The following is an 18,136-nucleotide window of genomic DNA, read 5'->3' as shown; positions in this document are numbered from 1 at the left end:
AGTATGTGTCTAGAGCACCTCAGCCTGCTGCACGTAAAGTGACTATGTGGACTCTGCTATTGCGCGCTAGAATTTCCCTTTTGCACTTTGACCTGTTACACTGTTAAACAGCAGTAGGTCAACGTGCACTAGAAACTCCCAATCCATAGTAGTAGAGTCCACAGGGACACTTAGTGCACAGCAGGCTGGTGCACTGTAGATTTACACCCTGGCTTGCTACACACAGTCTACTTACAGACAAGCCCCAAGTGAGGGACTCTGTTCTATTCTAAACTCTTAAGTAAACTAAGGATTGAACTTCAGCCTTGGTAGTTTCCTTGGCTTGTTTGGGAAATGGAGACCCTTAGTACTGTTGCACAGTGACCTTTTGGTTGGATTATCTATTACCTGGGTAAAACCATAATGATGGCTATCGCAATGATCCTGTCAGTTGCTGTCCCCTCTTACCATCCATTTGAGATTTGCTGCAATGACGGCTTTGCAAGAACTGTAGTTGCACTAGTAGCAGCTGTTGGGCAAAGAACAGCTCTCACAGACTCCTGTTTCTTTTCTGAATTTGGTTCTTTGCATTGGTAGGGACTAGTTCTAGGTAAATACAAAAATGGATTCACCATCTGAGTCAGTCTACATCCACCTTGCTATTAGTTTGTAAAACTGTCTACAGTAGACAAATCAATGCAATCTTAAACTTAAAGCTACTGTATTTTGAAGTATGCTGGTCAATTCCAATTGTGAAAAAAGTTCCACTGCTGTCATTTCTCACTCTGGTTTATTTTTCAGCAGGTCAGCCAGCCCAGAAGATGCCTACAACCACAGCGGCTTCAGCAGCCCCATCAGTATTTGTCGCCGCAGCAGTTCATGCCTTTCGATAGTAAGTACCATAGTATGCAGAACTGAGAGTTCCTGCACTGGCCTTTCATTGCTCGAGACTTGGACTCCCAATTTTAAAGTTTTATCACAAGCAGAAAATATTTTTGGGCAAGGAAAGGGATTTTTATGTCTGTATCTGTTACACAAATGCCCCATGATTTGGTACAATTATTGGGTCATAAAAGCCTATGAATGGAACATCTGTGTTCTGCAGGTTAGGAGTATATGGTCCATTGCCTGATGTCTGGGAAGCCGAGGACTTAAACAGTAAGGGGTGTTGCATGTTTTGATTGAGGAGCAGTAGGGGGATTCTTGCACTGTTTGTGACCAACTCAGTCAAATCCTCTTTATCAGTGCTAAATTCACCTCCTGGAAAACCAAAGGGGGGAACCTAGTACCAAAACTATACATGTCTGTCTGTCTGTCCTGCTGTGGAAAGATCACTCAAGTTTAAAAAATACCAGAATTTAAGTTCCCTATGGCTTTTTTGGGCAAATTAAAAAGATTTAGCCCTACTAAGTTAAGGAGACATCAGTCTGACATAGAAGCCTATAGGAAGTGGCCCTTGGATATCAAGGTGAAAACCTCCTCATAAACACCAAAGAAATGTGAAGAAGGAATGGATTTGCAGCTGACTTTCTTACTTTGCCTTTTAGCACAAATGGGCAATATGTGAAGCAAGGCAAGTATGGAGCAGCTGTGGTGGGGAACCATGCTACCAAAGAGGTGAGAGAGGCTGCATTTCTCTTTAACATACTCCTATACTAAAAGCACATCTTGTTCAAAGCTGAATTGCTTCTCGTTTTTAATGTTATAATATTTAGTGCCGTTCCTGTTTGCTGGTTTCCAGCCCTGTTAGGTTTCTAGGTGGCTCAGCACCTGAGCTACTTTTGTAGCTGCACCTGTTCTCTGAGCATTCAGCAAGGCTATTGTAAAGATATTTTCCCACCTGAAACTGAAACACATTAGAGAAGGTGGAATGTCTGTTCCATTGCAGTCTTTTTGTGCAAAAGCTATTTTGGTTTTTGTTCAGATGCCTTCAAACTGTGAACTCGATCTCAGATCCATTAGTAAATACATATGCATATCCTGTATAATTCAGTTCATGTAAACAGATTGATATGAATTATGCTGTACTTGACCTTTTTATAAAAAAAAATCAGTTCTTGAATGGAGCTCCACTCTTATAGCTATCTGCCACTCTGAGTGTAGAACAAAGGAGTATTTAGCAAGCTGTTTTAAAAGAAATAACCGAAATCCAATCTGCCCTTGATCTGGTGCTGCCTCTTACCTGCACCCTTCCACCCTCAGCCAGCTGCAGCTTCCCTTCTTCTGTTGTCTCCCTAAATTACAGTGTGTGTGGTTTTCTCTTTTTTTCTTTTTTTTTTTTCTTTTAAAGAATACTTCTTACAGTAAACTGATTTTGAGACCTTTGGGTCTGTGTTTTTTAACCCCTCCCCCAAAATTCTCGGCTGAGCAGGGAAGTGGAGGGCTGGTCAAGCATGAAAGAGAGGTGCTTATACTACTTTTTAAGCCTCTCTCAAATTGTGCTTTCATAAAGAAATTTATGGGCACAGGTATGCAACTGTGTGCTTTGTCTGCAATATTCATACTTGTTAACCTTTGTTTGACTACTGTTCAGTATACCAGTGATGTCTGTGCTTAATTTTGCTAGATAGCTGCTGGCCATTGCTACCTGATCCATTAGAGAGTTGAGGAGATCTTTTCATCTTTCAGTGAACAAATTAATTGGGAAATTAATGTTAGACTGTTAATGCAAAACTATGACTGCATGGTAAATCTCTCAAAAGTCAAGAAATACAAAAGTTATAGTTGAACACCCATCCTTTTACCACAGGGGTTGGCAACCTGTGGCATGCGTGCCAAAGATGGCACGTGAGCTGATGGCATGCTGCTACCTGCCAGGGTCTCAGCCCTACTCAGCCCCACCTCTCTGTCCAGCGGGGGCAGGAGGCAGAAGTTTGGTCCTGCTGGCAGCCAAGCTTCCCCCTCTCCTGTTTCCCACAGTGTGGTGCTTTCCTGCCCCTTCTCCTCTCCTTCCCTGCGCTGATCACCCTTGCGAGGGGGAGGGGAAGCAGAGCCGCAGCATGCTCGCTGCCCTGGGGAGGAGGCAGAGAAGAGGTGGGGGACAGACAAGGGCCCTAGGGAAAGGATTGGAATCGGACATATCCCCTCTAGCTCCCTGCCATGAGCGGCTCACGGCAGGGGACTGGGAGTTCCCCTACAAGCCAAGCACCCCAGCTCTCTACCCTGACCCCTACGCACCCCACACATACATACCCAGCCATCCCACACCCTGACTCCTGCACCCCCCACACACCCCATGCCCTGACTCTTGCATTCCCCCACATCCCCACCTCCACCTGAGCACCAAACAGGAGCACCCCCGCCCCCCCACATTCCCACCTGCACCCCTGATCTGGGATCCCAGTGGCCAGCCCCACTCAGCCCGCTGCTGGTCTGGTATCCTGGCTGCTGGCCCGGGGTCCTGGTTGCCCGCCCCTTACCAGCCAATGTCCCACAGCCTCGCTCAGGCTGCTGCCAATCTAGGTGAATGGAACCCCAGACTGGCAGCATAAGATCTGCATTTTAATTTAATTTTAAATTTAAGCTTCTTACACATTTTGAAAACCTTGTTTACTTTACATTACATACAACAATAGTTTAGTTATATAATATAGACTTGTAGAGAGAGACCTTCTAAAAAAAGTAAAAATGTATTACCGGCATGCGAAACCTTAACTTAAGTGAATAAGTGAAGACTCGGCACAGCACTTCTGAAAGATTGCCAACCCCTGCTTTACCATATCCCTTGCATATAGGTAGTCTAATGGGCTGAAAGATTCATGTGTTCTAAAGTCAGATGGAACTATTGTGATCATCTTGTCCAGGGGTAGACAATGGGCAGACCACGGGCCAAATACGGAGTGCCACACATTTTTTTGAATGGACCCAAAAAATCTTTTGTTTTGTTTTCTCTGGAGTCTGGATCTTAACTATATCTTGACCAAGAAATTTGGACCTTAACAAAAAAATAATCGAATACTCCAATCTAGTCTGACTTCTGAAGGTGAAATTACTTGTCTATGGTCACCCTGTAGGTCAATAATAGGATTGGGAATAGAACCCAGGTCTCCTGAATTCCAGTCTAGTGCTGTATCTAGTAGGCAACATAACATCTAGAGGAGACTGTGACCTGAGCACATTTCTTCTAGACAGCTCTCCACCCATACAGCTGTGCTGTTAGACTGCAGAATAGGAGGAAGCAGAATACAGAACAAGAATCAAAGCTGATTTGATGGAATCAAAGAAAGGTGCTTCAGCAAATGAATATTTAAGAGCTGTGAGGTGACTCTCCAGGCCAAGTACATGTGTATGGAAAAGTGTTGAAAGTATAGGCACATACTGCATATGCTCAAATACAGAAGTGCATAGATTCATGCAGAGTACAGTACAATCTGCTATTTACATTTCAGCAGTTAAACTTCATTGCTTTGAATGCACCTACTGCTGGTGCATTTGGCAGACAAACTATGGCCCTAATGCTACTGTATCTCTCATAGTGCACATCAGATTTCGCAGATGTGGGGGGATTAATTTTGTTTTTTGTTTTCCCCTCCTTCCTGTGGAATCAAGTACAAGATACTCCTTTATATCAATCAGCAGCAGCAGGTCACGGTTGCCAGGATCCATCCAGGGTTTGTGCTCACGGTAAGACTTTGCATTAGAAAATCTTTTTTTTCGGTAGTCATACCTGTTTGTCTACACTACAAATTTACATTGGTATAACTATGTAGTTCAGGGGTGTGGGGGAAAAAAACCCAGTGTAGGCAGCACTATGTCAACAGGCAGGCTTCTCCCATCAACCTAGCTACCACCTCTCGGGGAGGTGGATTAACTATGCCAATAGGAGAAGCTCTCTCACTGACATAGTAGCATCTTCACTGAATCATAGTGCAGTGCCGCTGCAATGTTTTAAGTCTAGACCTGCCCTTAAACTTCTGGTACACTGTACTCTGTACAGCAGCTAGGAATTATCACCTTTCCTTTCCTGAAATGTTGTTGTCCTCTTGGCTATAGATTGTAAAGTCTTTGCGACAAGGCATGTGACTCATGCCCTGTCTGCACTAAAAGGAAAAGTTGATCTAAGCTATGCAATTTGAGTTACGTGAATAGTGTAACTCAAATCGACATAGCTTAGATCTGCTTACCGCAGAGTCCACACTATGTGACATCAACGGGAGACGCTCTCCCATCGACTCCCGTTACTCTTCTCGATCAGGTGGAGTACAGGAGTCAACGGGAGCGCAACTGTAGACAAACCGTCATTCATGTTTTGTAAAGCGCACCATGAATTCAGAATGTCGTATAACTATTCTTTCTCTTCCTATCATAAATTGCACAAGGAACTTTTTCCACAGTAGATCTCACAGCACTATACAGTGGAGATAATCCTCATTTTACAGAGCAAATTACATTGCTTTGCTTTTCTTGTACACTTGCAACGGATCAAAGAAACCCAAATTCACATATGTCCTAGACTTTTCTTAAATGATTATGGGAATGGGAAAAAATGCCATGTCTGATGAAGAGAGGGCAAGAAACTGCCTAAGCTCTGTGTGAAATCTGACAACACGTTTCTCCTTCAGAAAGAATTTGCTAGGTTTTTGCAAGCCTTTCTGAAAATTTCTATTTAACTTTTCCTCCAATTTGAGAGAACCAGAGTCCTGAATAGGTTAAAAATAGCTATTAGTAACAAGTAGCAGGAAAGATGTCAAGCCACCTCCATCCCTTTATTTGATTTAAGAATAATTCCTCTTGCCCTTTAGCTCCATAATCCATTTTCAGCAAGCTTGTGTTATTAAGCACTTTCAGTCCATAGATAGTATCAGCTGTTAATAAACAAATATGGAGTCAAAGCAGTGATCTTACTAAAATGTTTTGCCTGTGCTGATGGCATGGGATCTCATTAAGAAATTCTAAACTAGATTCTGTCCTGTTTTAATATTGACTTAACAACTATTGCCAAAACTTTCAAACCTGGTATCGCAGATCCATGGGCTCTGGTCTATGCCCCAGCCTGTAACCAGTCTCTTGGGAGTGACTCCTTTTTAATGTACCAGGCCCCAAGGACCCAGGCAGTTCCTCCAAGACTGGGCCTACAGCAGCAGAGATCCTTGTCTCCCTCTTCATAGCTCCCTGCAGCCATGTCAGACCCCTGCAGGAGGCTTGTAGTGTACCCCTTTGGGATGCAGTGCTCTCGGTGAAGATGTACAGTGACACAGGCAGCCTTTTCAAAATAAGGTAACTATTTTAGTTGCCTGGCACACGCAAAATCTGAAAATCCTTAAATTAGCTGCAAGAGGCAGAAGTTACATCATAGTCCATCCTGGCCCAGTCAGTGTGATCAGCCAAGCTATGATGGACTCTATTCCTTGCTCTGGCTCTCTGTACCCTTTTTTTTTTTTTTTTGCCCAGGTTAGAGTTGCTATGACCCTCCAAAAGGTAGCCCTTATTCCAACCACCTGATGCCTCTTCCCCTTTGTTCTCCAGTTCAGTTCATACAGCTTTCCTGCTGGGGTTTCCTGGTGTTAAGTGTTGAATGTTCAGTTGCTGTGGGGGGAGGGTATCTTCCGGGAGGAGGGGGGGTATTTCTTTGTCATCCTGGGTCCGCTTTGTTGGTTTGGGTCAGTTTCAACCGCCTCTTTTATTTACGCATTCAATCCATTCATTCAGCTAAACTGCGTGCACACACATACCTGTGTCTTAGTCTGTCCTCAGAGCAGACTTAATCCTTTTCCTCCTACTGGGTAGCAATGTAAAGTATGGAGTGAAAACAGAAATACACATAGGATTCATTTAAAAAAAAAAAAACAAAAAAAACTCCAACTGTCACACTTGGGTGCCTAAAGTTAGACTCCTAAATTCATGGTTATGGAACCAAACTGAGATGGGCTGATTTTTTTCAGAAGTGCTGAGCACCTATTGGCTCCCACTGATTGTGGGAACCAAGTATATTTTACATCCCTGAAGATCAGGCTGCTCATATTCAATGGCCCAAATATAGATTTCCTAGCCTTACTTTAAGCATCCATTTCAGGAAATTGTGGCTTCTATGAAGAACTTTGTAAATCATATATTTAACAAGTTCTGACACATTTTTCTTCAGGGTACAGACACTCCCTGAGTTACGTAAACTCGATTTACGCAAATCCGAGCTTCTGGAAAAAGTTCCGTAAGCTAGAAATAGGAGGGTTGGTTTTTTTCACATAATGGTCGAAGATATGTTTCCGACTTATGCAAAATTCGAGTTACTCAAGGCATTCCAGAACTAAACACTTGCATAAGTCAGGGAGCGTCTGTACTGATCAGAGGAATAAAGGCTAACTTCTGACATCTGAGCCTGGTTCATTTTTAAGCAACAGAGGAGTTTTATCTCCATTCAGTAGATTTTTATTATAATTAAAATCCAAGTGCTTGAACTGAACACGTGTTTGTAATTTTGATATGGGACTGATTTCTTTTTCCATAGGTTCAGCCCAACAACTACTGTACATTTTATGATGATCAGAGACACAACTGGTCGATCATGTTCGAGTCAGAAAAGGCAGCCATGGGTTTCAGTAAACAGGTAACCTTTTTAAGCCAGCAGGCTGCACTCTTGCATTAACTCTACCTACGCTGTTGGTGCTATATCCTGTTCAGAACAGCAAGGAAAAATCATGGTTGCTCACAATTTGCCTAGCTGCATTCTTAGTCAAAGCCTGGTTCAGTCTCATCTCCCCTCTAAAATAAAACTGAAATGCATATTGCAGCTTTGTGAATGTGCTGAGTTTTGGCTGCACTTTGATTAGTTGGCATTCTGTTTGGTTCACTTGAATACAGGGTAGCATGTCGCAAGTTGTGATACTTCTACTTCTCTAGCGCTTTCATCCAAAGAACTTAGTGTTTTAAAATGTTAGTTAAACCCATCAACACACTGTTGTGAGCTAAGTGGTTTTCTCATTGTATATATGAGCAAAGTGCTGCATAAGGAGATGAAGCATCAGTAATGTCCACATGTGTAAAGTATATCAGTAACACTCAGCTTCTTACTGATACAGTGAGAAATAAATCCCATATTGCCTATCTTCAATCTAAGTGGAATTTGTTGTGCTGCTGCAGCTGGCCACAGACAAAAGGTGCTAATGTTCGGACTTCCTTTGTAGTTATGCATTGCCAAATGCAACAGCAGCCCTTCACTGGACTCAGTACTGTACCAGGATCTCATTGTTGGAGAGGGGCAGGGATTGGAAGTAGGAGACTCTCTGGAGGTTGCCTATACCGGTTGGCTGTTCCAGAACAATGGGCTTGGACAGGTAAACGGGCTTTTACTACTAGAAATGGGTTAATATTAACACTTTTCTCAAATTAAGTCATTGGAAGAGACTTGTAATCTCAACACCATTGTGATGGCGAGAATACTTTGCCATCCAACTTAGTCTGAGGCATCCATGTCTTAGTTTGCCCTGAGAGCAAACTTATTCCTTTTCCCCCGCACTGGACAGCAATGCTAAATATAGGGGAAACTGAGCTACACATAGGATTAGTAAAAAAATTACAGAAAACTCCCTTCATAAATTCCTTTGAGTATTGAACAGTGAGGATAGTAACTGGTTCCATATGTGTTCAGGAAGAGATGATCAAAATTCTTGTGACCTATTTTTAATATCAAATATAGATATTTAACGGAAGAGCCATGAAAACAGAACTAATCATCTTGGCTTTGAAAATGTCTTGACCAGGCATCAGAGGTAACTTTACATCTGTCATCAGAGCCTCCCTTCTCTAGAAACTTAGGCATGTTTGAAGATGTTACTCTTAAACCACAAGTTGTGCTTTGTTTAGTAACGAATTGGTTAGGAAAATGCTTTGAGGGAGGTTGAGAGCATCTTATTCCTACAAAGTCAGCTTCTTATGCTTTGTGAGAAGAATGCTTTTTCCTCCAGTAAGGCATCCAGATACTTAGTCAATAAGGTGACTTCATTTCTTCTTTGGGAAGCAAGTCTCTAGGATGTCAGCATGATAGTTCTGTGGCTCATGATCTCTGCTACTGTATAGATCAGGGATCGGCAACCTTTGGCACGCAGTCCATCAGGGTAAGTCTCTTGTGGGCTGGGCTGGTTTGTTTACCTGCTGCGTCTGCAGATTCAGCCAATCACATCTCCCATTGGCTGCCGCTCGCCGTCCTAGGCCAGTGGGGGCTGCAGGAAGAGTGGCCAGCACATCCCGCAGCCCGCGCTGCTTCCTGCAGCCCCCATTGGCCTGGGACAGCAAACCACAGCCAGTGGGAGTTGCGATTGGCCGAACCTGCCTGGCCCGCTGATCCCTGGTATAGAAGATCCAGTCTAATTTCCTTTCCTTGCTGTGGGACACTATCATCTGTCCACTTAAACTGGTGGTACTAAGAGTACTAAGGTTATACAGTGGTGTAACACTTTACAGAAGTTAAAATCTGGTTTTCTAGTAAACTCCCAGAGGTCACCAAGCTAGGAACAGGTGGCTGGGCCCATTGTACTATTGCTGCGACAGTCTGGCTGTATAGCATTTAATTTGATTCACTCTTGCCCAAGCTGTGGAATTTAAAGTTGCTTTTCAAGCCTGAGTCTCCAGTTACTGCACGCCTACAAAACTGTCAGTGTGCAGTTGGTTAGAAATTTTGGGCATGCTGCGTTTTTTGATTGTGTTTATTTTTTTTTCCCCCTCCCCTTTGATTAGCATTTATTTTTGAAGTTACCCCAGTGAGAGGGACAAGTGGTGGTAGGTATTTATGAAATAAAGGACATTGCTTTTTTTTTTTTTTTTTAAACATTATTTACTAGTTTGAATACTACGTTACAACTGCAAACTTGATCAGCCCCATGGTATGAAGTCCTAGTGATTGTACTCTGTTAACCTTCAATTCCATAGGTGTTTGATTCAAACGTCAACAAAGACAAGCTGTTGCGTCTGAAGCTGGGTTCTGGAAAAGTCATTAAGGTAGAACTTCTGGCATTTTACCTTCATCTTCTGTGTACTAAAGTCTCGTAGATCTTGGAGGACTTCTGAAAGTTCTGTCTGGATTCACACAAACCATAATAACTTCTATTGTATTTATGATAGTATGATAAGACTTGTGCTTGCATCAGTGACATGAAAGAAATTGTTGACTTCTTTTTTTAAATCTCTTCTTTCCTTGCTTTGCACAGCATCTTGCATCTATACTTATTGACTTGCCTTCCAATAACCAAGCCTCTTGTTCTCTCAGTAATAGAGAGCAAAGTCCATAGAACTTTCCTGTGCAGTAGAAAGGAAGCTGCCTGTTTGAAAATAAATCTTTATATCAGGAGGTTCCTTGAGACTTTTCTGGTGGCAGCCCTTGTACCCTCCACAGGTTCCAGAAAAGCAGCTTCATTGTGAGGAAACTCAGTTCGAGAAGAATGTATTCTGTTATGTTCATTCATGTGTACTGATCACTTGAAGCTGTGCAGGGATTTTATGAAACTCCTCTGAAGACGTCAGCATCATGGCAGCCCCTCTGGTCCGTCAAACTGGTGCAGATCTGAGATTCTTTCATAGTCGGGGAGAAGGGAGAGGGTTTTTTTGTCTGCTAGGGGCTTGTTTGTGCAAGCTGGGGCATAAATCAACCCACACTAGCCTGCTGTGCCCGAAGTGTAAGTATCTGCGTGGACCCTGCTGCTATGGACTACAGAACTTTTAGTGAATGGCAGCAAGATCCACATAGACACTTCAGTGTATAGCAGGTTAGTGTGGGGTAGATTTACACCCCAGCTTGCCCATGAACTAAGTGTTTGTGTAAACAAGCCTCAAGATTTCAAAACCAGTTTTTCCCAATTTAAACTTTAATTACTGCATTAATAGTAACTTTGTACTGGTCCTGTGGCAAGCTGGCACTTACTGAAGATTAATTCTGTCATCTGTCTGTTTAAATGCATATCTGCATGTTAATCCAGTAGCTGATATTGCTATAAACTGACTCTCTTTAATTTGCTCCATTTAACTTCTACATATTTCTACCCATAATCAGTTTCCTTAAATGCGATGTCTAAACCTAAGCATGGCACTTAATTGGCCAGATTACTAACATACAGCAGAAGTTACCAGAGGTTACTCTTTAAAGTATTCAAGTGTTGACCCATGAAAAATATGGATATGTCTACACTCAAACCACTCCAGCAAAACAGCTGCAGCTGTGCCGCTGTAGTGATTAGTGTGGCCACTACCTATGCCAATGGGAAGGGTTCTCCTGTTTATGTAGGTAATTAACCTCCCAGAGAGGCAGTACTAGGTTGACGGAAGAATTCTTCCATCAATCTAGCAGTGTCTTCCACTTGGGCGGGAGAGGGACGGGGTTGGTATAGCTACATCTCTCAGGGATGGGTTTTTCACACCCCTGAAAGACGTAGCTATACTGGTATAAGTTCCCAGTGTAGACCAGCCTTGAGTTACTACGCAAGGCTTCATCCAAGCTTCTCCAACCCAAATAGAGGTCCTGGAGGCTGGCTGCATCTCCATATTAAAGATGGCAGAAGGTGCAACTTGTTCCACTGTTTGTATGTTAGATGTTGTCTTCTGATGCCTAGAAATTAATATTGCTACTCTTAATTGGATATCATGGGTCCTCTACTCTAATGGTTTTTTATCTTGAATGGAGCAATGTGTATCCCGAGGGCTTCACAAGAAACTTTTCAATATGCATACTGGAACCTTTATAACCTGGCCTAGAACAGCTTCACCAGAATGGTTGCAGATATTTTTGTGTCACTGAGTCAGACTGCTGCTTACAAATCAACTTTCTCTTCTTTTATATTTCTGAAATGTGAAGGGTTGGGAAGAAGGGATGATGGGGATGAAGAAAGGGGGGAGACGACTTCTCATTATTCCTCCAGCATGGGCTTATGGGTCCCAAGGAGTAGCCAGTCGCATTCCTCCTGATTCCACCCTGGTTTTTGAGGTGGAAGTTAAGCGGGTGAGTGTATCCTTACAAATATATTTTTGTACATCTGGTTTGAGCTGTTGGTTGGCAACACTTGTATCATTTTTACTTGTAAAGTAGCAACGTCCCTGTACGTGAGAATTACAACATAGTTAGAAGCTTCTATATACCCAGTAAAATATCAGGATAAGAACAAAAATATAACTGCATTACTAAGACACATCTGATTTGAGGTATCTTTCTTCCACTTGCATTTAAGATGTCCAGGAAAAAATTAATAACTTGATGAAGGCTAGATTTAGAGTGGGATGGAGAGGGAAACTTCAAACCTATAGTTCTTAAATAGATGTAAATTTTTACTCTGTAGCAAATGTATGATGAACAAAACATTGGCCAGAATGAAGCAGAATACTAAAGAGTTGTTTCAGAAAAACAGGTCTCTGTGTAATACCTTCTTCATGGTTTTCTTAGGTGAAGCTGGTAAAGGAGTCTGGCTATGATGAGCAGAGTATTGGTTCTAGGGGTTCTTCTACATCTTCCCCAGTGCCCAATTCGGACAGCTTCTCCGCAGACCCTGTCGGATTGTCTCCTTTGACAATACCTCCAAAGCCTGGGTAAGAAAATAAGGAAGCAGAATGAGTTCAGAGCTCCTAGAACTTAGTATTTGTGAAAATATCTGTAAGACCCAAACTGATGGCAACCCCTTTGACACCTTCTCATCAACTATTGGGAGTGGACCACATCCACCTTGACTGAATTGGCCTTGACAACACTGATTCTCTACTTGTAAGGTAACTCCCTTCTCTTCATGTGTCAGTATATTTATGCCTGTATCTATATTTTCACTCCATTCATCTGAAAAAGTGGGTTTTTTTACCCAAGAAAACTTATGCCCAGATAAATCTGTTAGTCTTTAAGGTGCCACCGAACGCCTCATTGTTTTTGTGGCTACCGACTAATACGGCTACCCCTCTGATACTTATCAGTGACGTGTATTTTGCAATTCTACAGTCATGGAATTTGCTGCAGAATGGTACAGAATCTAAGTTGTCATATATGGTTCCAGATAGCTTTCCAAACATGAAGTGTTGAAATATCTTATGATGGAAAAGTGAAGTTTTTATGTGGGAACTACGGTTGATGGGTATGTTCAACAATTTAGAGATGTAGCGTACTCTTCATCAGTTCTTCAGAGATGTTGTTGTTTTTTTTTCCCTATTCTAACTTTAATCCCACCATATGCTTGTTTTCTCTCTGCAGAGAGCCAGCTGTTCGGGCCAAGTCTAACTCTATAAGTGAACAACTAGCAGTAAGTGTTGTGTATGTTTCACATTAAGTAAAGCAAGAATGTCCAAATATTTAAGTCCATGCCCAAATCATTAGAATAATGGTAAGGGCCTGTCTGAAGTGCATGTAAGCAAAGCGTTGTGTCTTCAGCGCTCGTATCGTCTTATTACCCAGAAGCCTCACTTGGGATCAAAGCCTAGTCTTGCTTTGTGCTGTGCAAACATGGGAAGACTTTTAGTCCTTGTCCATTCAGAATCAAGACTGAAACTTTGTCTTTAAATGAGCAGCAAGAGTTTTATACTGAAAACTGAGCTCCCTGGATCATTAGTGGAATGTTTTCGGGTTTATGCAGCCTGAAGTGATAGATGGATAACTTTTTTGTTTGTCTGTAATTTACACCTCTACCCTGATACAACACGAATTCGGATATAATGTGGTAGCGAAGAGCTACGGGGGCCGGTGGGGCTGCACGCCTGGCAGATCAAAGTAAGTTCAATATAACGCGGTTTCACCTATAACGTGGTAAGATTTTTTTTGGCTCCTGAGGACAACGTTATATTGGGGTAGAGGTGTACAAGCACCCTGAGGTTCATAATTTCCTTAGAATAGCCAATAACCTCTGCTCTTGAGGGAATTCAGCACCAAAAAATTATGTGCACAATATTTTAAAATTCTGCAAATTTTTTGTCAATAAATGAATGTGGCTCCAGCATGGCAGTGGAGAGCACAGGCCACTGGCTGCATTGAGGTGGTAGATCACCCCGAAACCCCCACCTCACCTGGTATAGAGGCTCAGCAGTGAGGCTGCACCTCATCCTGACAGAGCAAGAGCTGGCCCTGCCCCTCTGCACCAGGTGCACCACATGTGGGTGGGCAGGCTCAGCCCAGCAGGATCCAGGTGTGGAGGGGCTTAGCGTGTGGGGTGAGAGGTTTTGGTGTGAGGCAATCTGGGTACAGGTGGCTCAGTGGTGAAAGTGATTGGGGCTTGGTGGGGTTTGGGGGATCTGGCTGGGTGGAACTTGGTGAGAGGGTCTGGATGCTGGGGGAGTGGTGTTTGATGGGGTAGGGGTCCAGGTGCAGCTGGTTAGGATCCGTAGAGTAGGGGTCAGAGTTCAGCTGCAGAGTTAGTGGAGCCAAGACAGGTAGTCTCCTTCAGCTGGGCAGCTCTGTGTTTGCAGAATGAGGGGGACAGTGGCATGTTACCTTGTGTGTCTCCCCCCATGCCTTGCCTCTGTTTGGAGGGGGGCAATTCCTCCCAACACTGTTCCCATGGTCCCCCACCCCCAGCTTCCCTTTGCTTCCCACAGGGAAACACAGGAAATTGGGGGAGGGGGTGTGGAGGGGGCAGGATTTTCTGCAGGCACGCAGTTCTGCACAATCCCCCTAGGAGTAAACCTCATGGGAGCCTAAAACAACTCTGTCTCCTGGGTTCAGGGGCTCTGTCATCACTGACATTTTCAAAGAGAAACACCAGTCTTAACTCCTCCTTTGCTTCCCTGTGGCCTCTCATTTAGTAAGTTGTTTTAAAATGTTGCATCTCTCATCCTGTTAATGGTTAGGGGCAAATTCAGTAGCTCCATTCTTTAAAAAAGCTTTTCATTTCACCTTGTCCAGTAGTCTGAAGGTTATCACTTGAGGGTCTGGTTCTCTCCCACTTCCCTGGGTGAGGCCGTGTCTACTGGAGTTAAGCAACAGTTCCAGCCTTGAATCTGACTTGCTTGATCCTCTACCGGCATTTTAGGAGAGCTTGAGGATTTCCCTGTCATTTTCAGTTGTGATGTGGGGAACTCAAGGACATATGGGTCCATACGCTTTTTTAAAAGCATTATTTGTACAAGGGCCCTTAAAGGGTAATTTTGTACAGTATTTAAGGGCTTAGTTTCTTTGGCTCTGTGGGTGCTAATAGAACTATAATGGTCTTCTTATATGTAGTGATCAGATACCATGGTGACAGTCAACTTAATACTCCTTGCTATCCTTCTTATTTTTAGGCCCTCAGAAGTAAACCTTGTTAGCTGCAGTAGTGTGAGGTGGTCTCCTACGTGTTACAGAATAGAATGGGCTACTGTCAAGAAATCTGGGCTCCTTTGTATCACTTATGCAGATGGAACACAGCCATAGAATGGAGTTGGTTAACTTTGAAAATCAGTTCAGGAGTTCAGGCATGAAATTCTCCATCTTTCGCAGTGTTGTTGTAGCCATGTTTGTCCCAAACTATGAGAGAGACAGTGTGGGATATTATCTCATCCCTTGTTGGATCAACTTCTGTTAATGAAAGAGACGAGCCTTTGAGTTTCACAGAGCTCCTCCTCAGGTCTGGAGAAGGAAACCACAGTGTCCAAGCTAAATACAAAATGGGACAGATTGTTAGGCATAAAGGATTCACACCTGTTGTAGAAGACAACTTAAAATTAATACTTCTGCTGTTGTAGGACAATTGAGAATTAGTAGGCAGCAGAGGTGTTACAAGTTGTTGTAATGAGCCATAAAACCAATTTCTCTGTCAAGTCTATGTTCTTGAGTGTCCAGCAGAATTATGAATTTAAGGTCCCAAGCTTGTGTAGTGAAGGTGTCGTGCAGGTTTCCTTTAAGGAGGAGTCAGATATGGAGTGATTGCTTTGTGAAAAGTGTTTGCCAGTTGGTGATAGGGTGTTTTGTGTCTTGTCTTATTTTTCTGCATGAGTTCTTCTGAGAGCATAGCTGCTGTGGGGCATTGATGCACTGGATGAGATATACACATCTATCACAACATGTGGTGTAAGACCTATGAATCTGGAAAGATGTGTTGTGTGGGATATTGATTATTGTTGAGTGGAGATATGGCTGCAGGTTTTGCATCTATTAATTTGTCAGGGTCTGGTGCTAGTGCAGCTTTGAGTTGGTGTGTCCTGGTCTGTGGACAGCTTTCTTCTGATGATTTTGGAGAGGTTGTGGGGTTGTCTGAAGGCCAGAAGAGGGCATTCTGAAAGAAATATTTCCTGGATGTGGTCCCCATCAGGTATGGGTTGTAATTGTTTGATACCCCATACAGGTTCTAGTGTGGGGTGGTAGCTGAAAAGGAGGGATTTTTCTGTACTGAAGCAGGTTCTCCTGTTTGTGGGTGGACTGTTCCATGTCGCAATCTACTTCTCTGGTGAAGTGTCCTTGTTTGATGAAGGCGATGTTAAGATGTGTATCTCAGACTTCTTCCTAAGAACATATTCTGTGATATCTGAGTGTCTGTAGATAACAGATTTCTTGGTGGGTCTTGGGTGGCTACTGGATTTGTGAAGGTAGGTGTGGTGATCCTTGGATTTCCTGTGTATAGTTGTCTGTAAGGTTCCATTGCTGAAGCTTATCATGGTGTCCAAGAAGCTGATGTTGGTGTGGAAGAGAGAGTTTGATAGATGGGGGATGTGGTTATGGTGATTGAAGCTGTAATGGAAACTATGAAGGAGTTTAAGTTGTCTGTTCAGAGGATGAAAATATAATTGATATATCTCAGGTATATTACTGATTTTGTGGTATATCTTTCTAGAAGCTTTTCCTCAGTACCTCGTAAAGAGATTGGCATAGTGGGAAGCTATCCTAGTACCCATGGCAGTTCCCATAGTATAGACAAAGTGTTTGTTAAATGTAAAGTTATTATCAGGGAAGATAAAAATGGATGAGTTTGGCGATGTTTGGGTTGGATTTCTGTGTATGGTCCATTGTCTTGTAGATATAGTAACTCCTCACTTAATGTCCCAGTTAACATTGTTACATCATTGATCAATTAGAGAACATGCTTGTTTAAAGTTGCACAATGCTCCCTCATAACATTGTTTGTTTGGCAGCCGCCTGCTTTGTCCACTGCTTGCAGAAAGAGCAGCCCGTTGGAGCTAGCTGGTGGGGGACCTGGAACCAGGGTGGACCAGCAGCCCCCTGGATCAGCTCACCTTAGTTCTCTGTGTGGCTGCCGCCCAGCAGGCTGTCAATTGCTGGGCAGTTCAGGTATCCCTCGCCCCACTGCCGTGTGCTGCTCCTGCCCTCTGTTTTGGAGCTGTTCCCAGGAGCCTCCTGCTTGCTGTGCAGTGGAGGGGAGGGGGGAAGAGGGGTGCTGATGTCAGTGTCCCCCTTCCCCTGCCCTCCATTCCTGTACCCCATCTCCACAGAGCAGGGACGGGACAGGACAGGGCTCAGAATGGAGGGAGCTTGCTGACAGCAGCAGCTGTCTCAACTTGCTGATCTACAGTAACTCCTTGCTTAAGGTTGTAGTTACGTTCCTGAAAAAATGTGACTTCAAGGCAAACCATGTTAAGCAAATCCCATTTCCCCATAAGAATGAATGTAAATGGGGGCGTGGGGGTATTAAGTTCCAGGGAATCTTTTTTTCACTGGATAAAGACTGTATTTTTTATTTTTAGGTATGTAATACACACACAGTACGCGTTTTAAACAAACAGTTTAATACTGGTACACAGCGATGATGATTGTGAAGCTTGATTGAGGTGGTAAAGTCAGAAGGTGGGATATTTCCCAGGGAATGCCTTACTGCTCAGTGATGAACTAGCCATCAGCTGAGCCTTCAAGGGTTAACTCATTGTTAATATAGCCTCACACTCTACAAGGCAGCACGAATGGAGGATGGGGAGACAGCATAGCAGAGACACACCCTGTCAGAGAGAGATGCACATTGCTCCTTTTAAGTATGCTGACTCCACTCTGAGTACACTGCCTTTTTAAGTTAATCAGCAAGTTGAGACAGTAGCTGTTGTCAGGAAGCTCCCTCCATCCTGAGCCCTGTCATGTTTCCCCTCTCCCTCCCCCCACACTCTATGGAAGATGGGGTAAGCAGGGTGCAAAAGCAGGGGGGAGGGGGACACCTTGACATTAGCCCCCCTCTTCCCCTCTCCCACCCCCCACATAGCGAGCAGGAGATTCCAGCGAGCAGCTCCAAGGCAGAGGGCAAGAGCAGCACATGGCAGTATGGGAGAGGGACTGCTGAACTGCTGGCAATTGATG

The 18,136-nt window shown here is 43.5% G+C and overlaps 1 protein-coding gene across 12 annotated transcripts in view; it reads left to right on the top strand.

The window, feature by feature from the left end:
* The window catches only part of FKBP15 (FKBP prolyl isomerase family member 15), a 116,490-nt gene that overhangs the window by 22,256 nt on the left and 76,098 nt on the right, over positions 1–18,136 (top strand). For 8 of the 12 annotated variants that reach the window (XM_075060602.1, XM_075060600.1, XM_075060596.1 and 5 more), the window contains exons 3-11: positions 781–871; positions 1,527–1,596; positions 4,528–4,602; positions 7,424–7,522; positions 8,100–8,249; positions 9,841–9,909; positions 11,756–11,899; positions 12,338–12,480; positions 13,127–13,175. In XM_075060602.1, the coding sequence (XP_074916703.1) occupies positions 781–871; positions 1,527–1,596; positions 4,528–4,602; positions 7,424–7,522; positions 8,100–8,249; positions 9,841–9,909; positions 11,756–11,899; positions 12,338–12,480; positions 13,127–13,175 (890 nt within the window). The remainder of the gene's footprint in view (positions 1–780; positions 872–1,526; positions 1,597–4,527; positions 4,603–7,423; positions 7,523–8,099; positions 8,250–9,840; positions 9,910–11,755; positions 11,900–12,337; positions 12,481–13,126; positions 13,176–18,136) is intronic. The other 4 variants (XM_075060603.1, XM_075060598.1, XM_075060605.1 and 1 more) reach the window with 1 other exon arrangement.

The sequence above is a fragment of the Chelonoidis abingdonii genome, chromosome 24 (genome assembly GCF_003597395.2).
Source record: "Chelonoidis abingdonii isolate Lonesome George chromosome 24, CheloAbing_2.0, whole genome shotgun sequence".
NCBI classification, from domain to species: Eukaryota; Metazoa; Chordata; order Testudines; family Testudinidae; genus Chelonoidis; species Chelonoidis abingdonii.
Note: the sequence above shows the minus strand (reverse complement) of the source record. Positions and strands in the feature narration are given on the sequence as shown.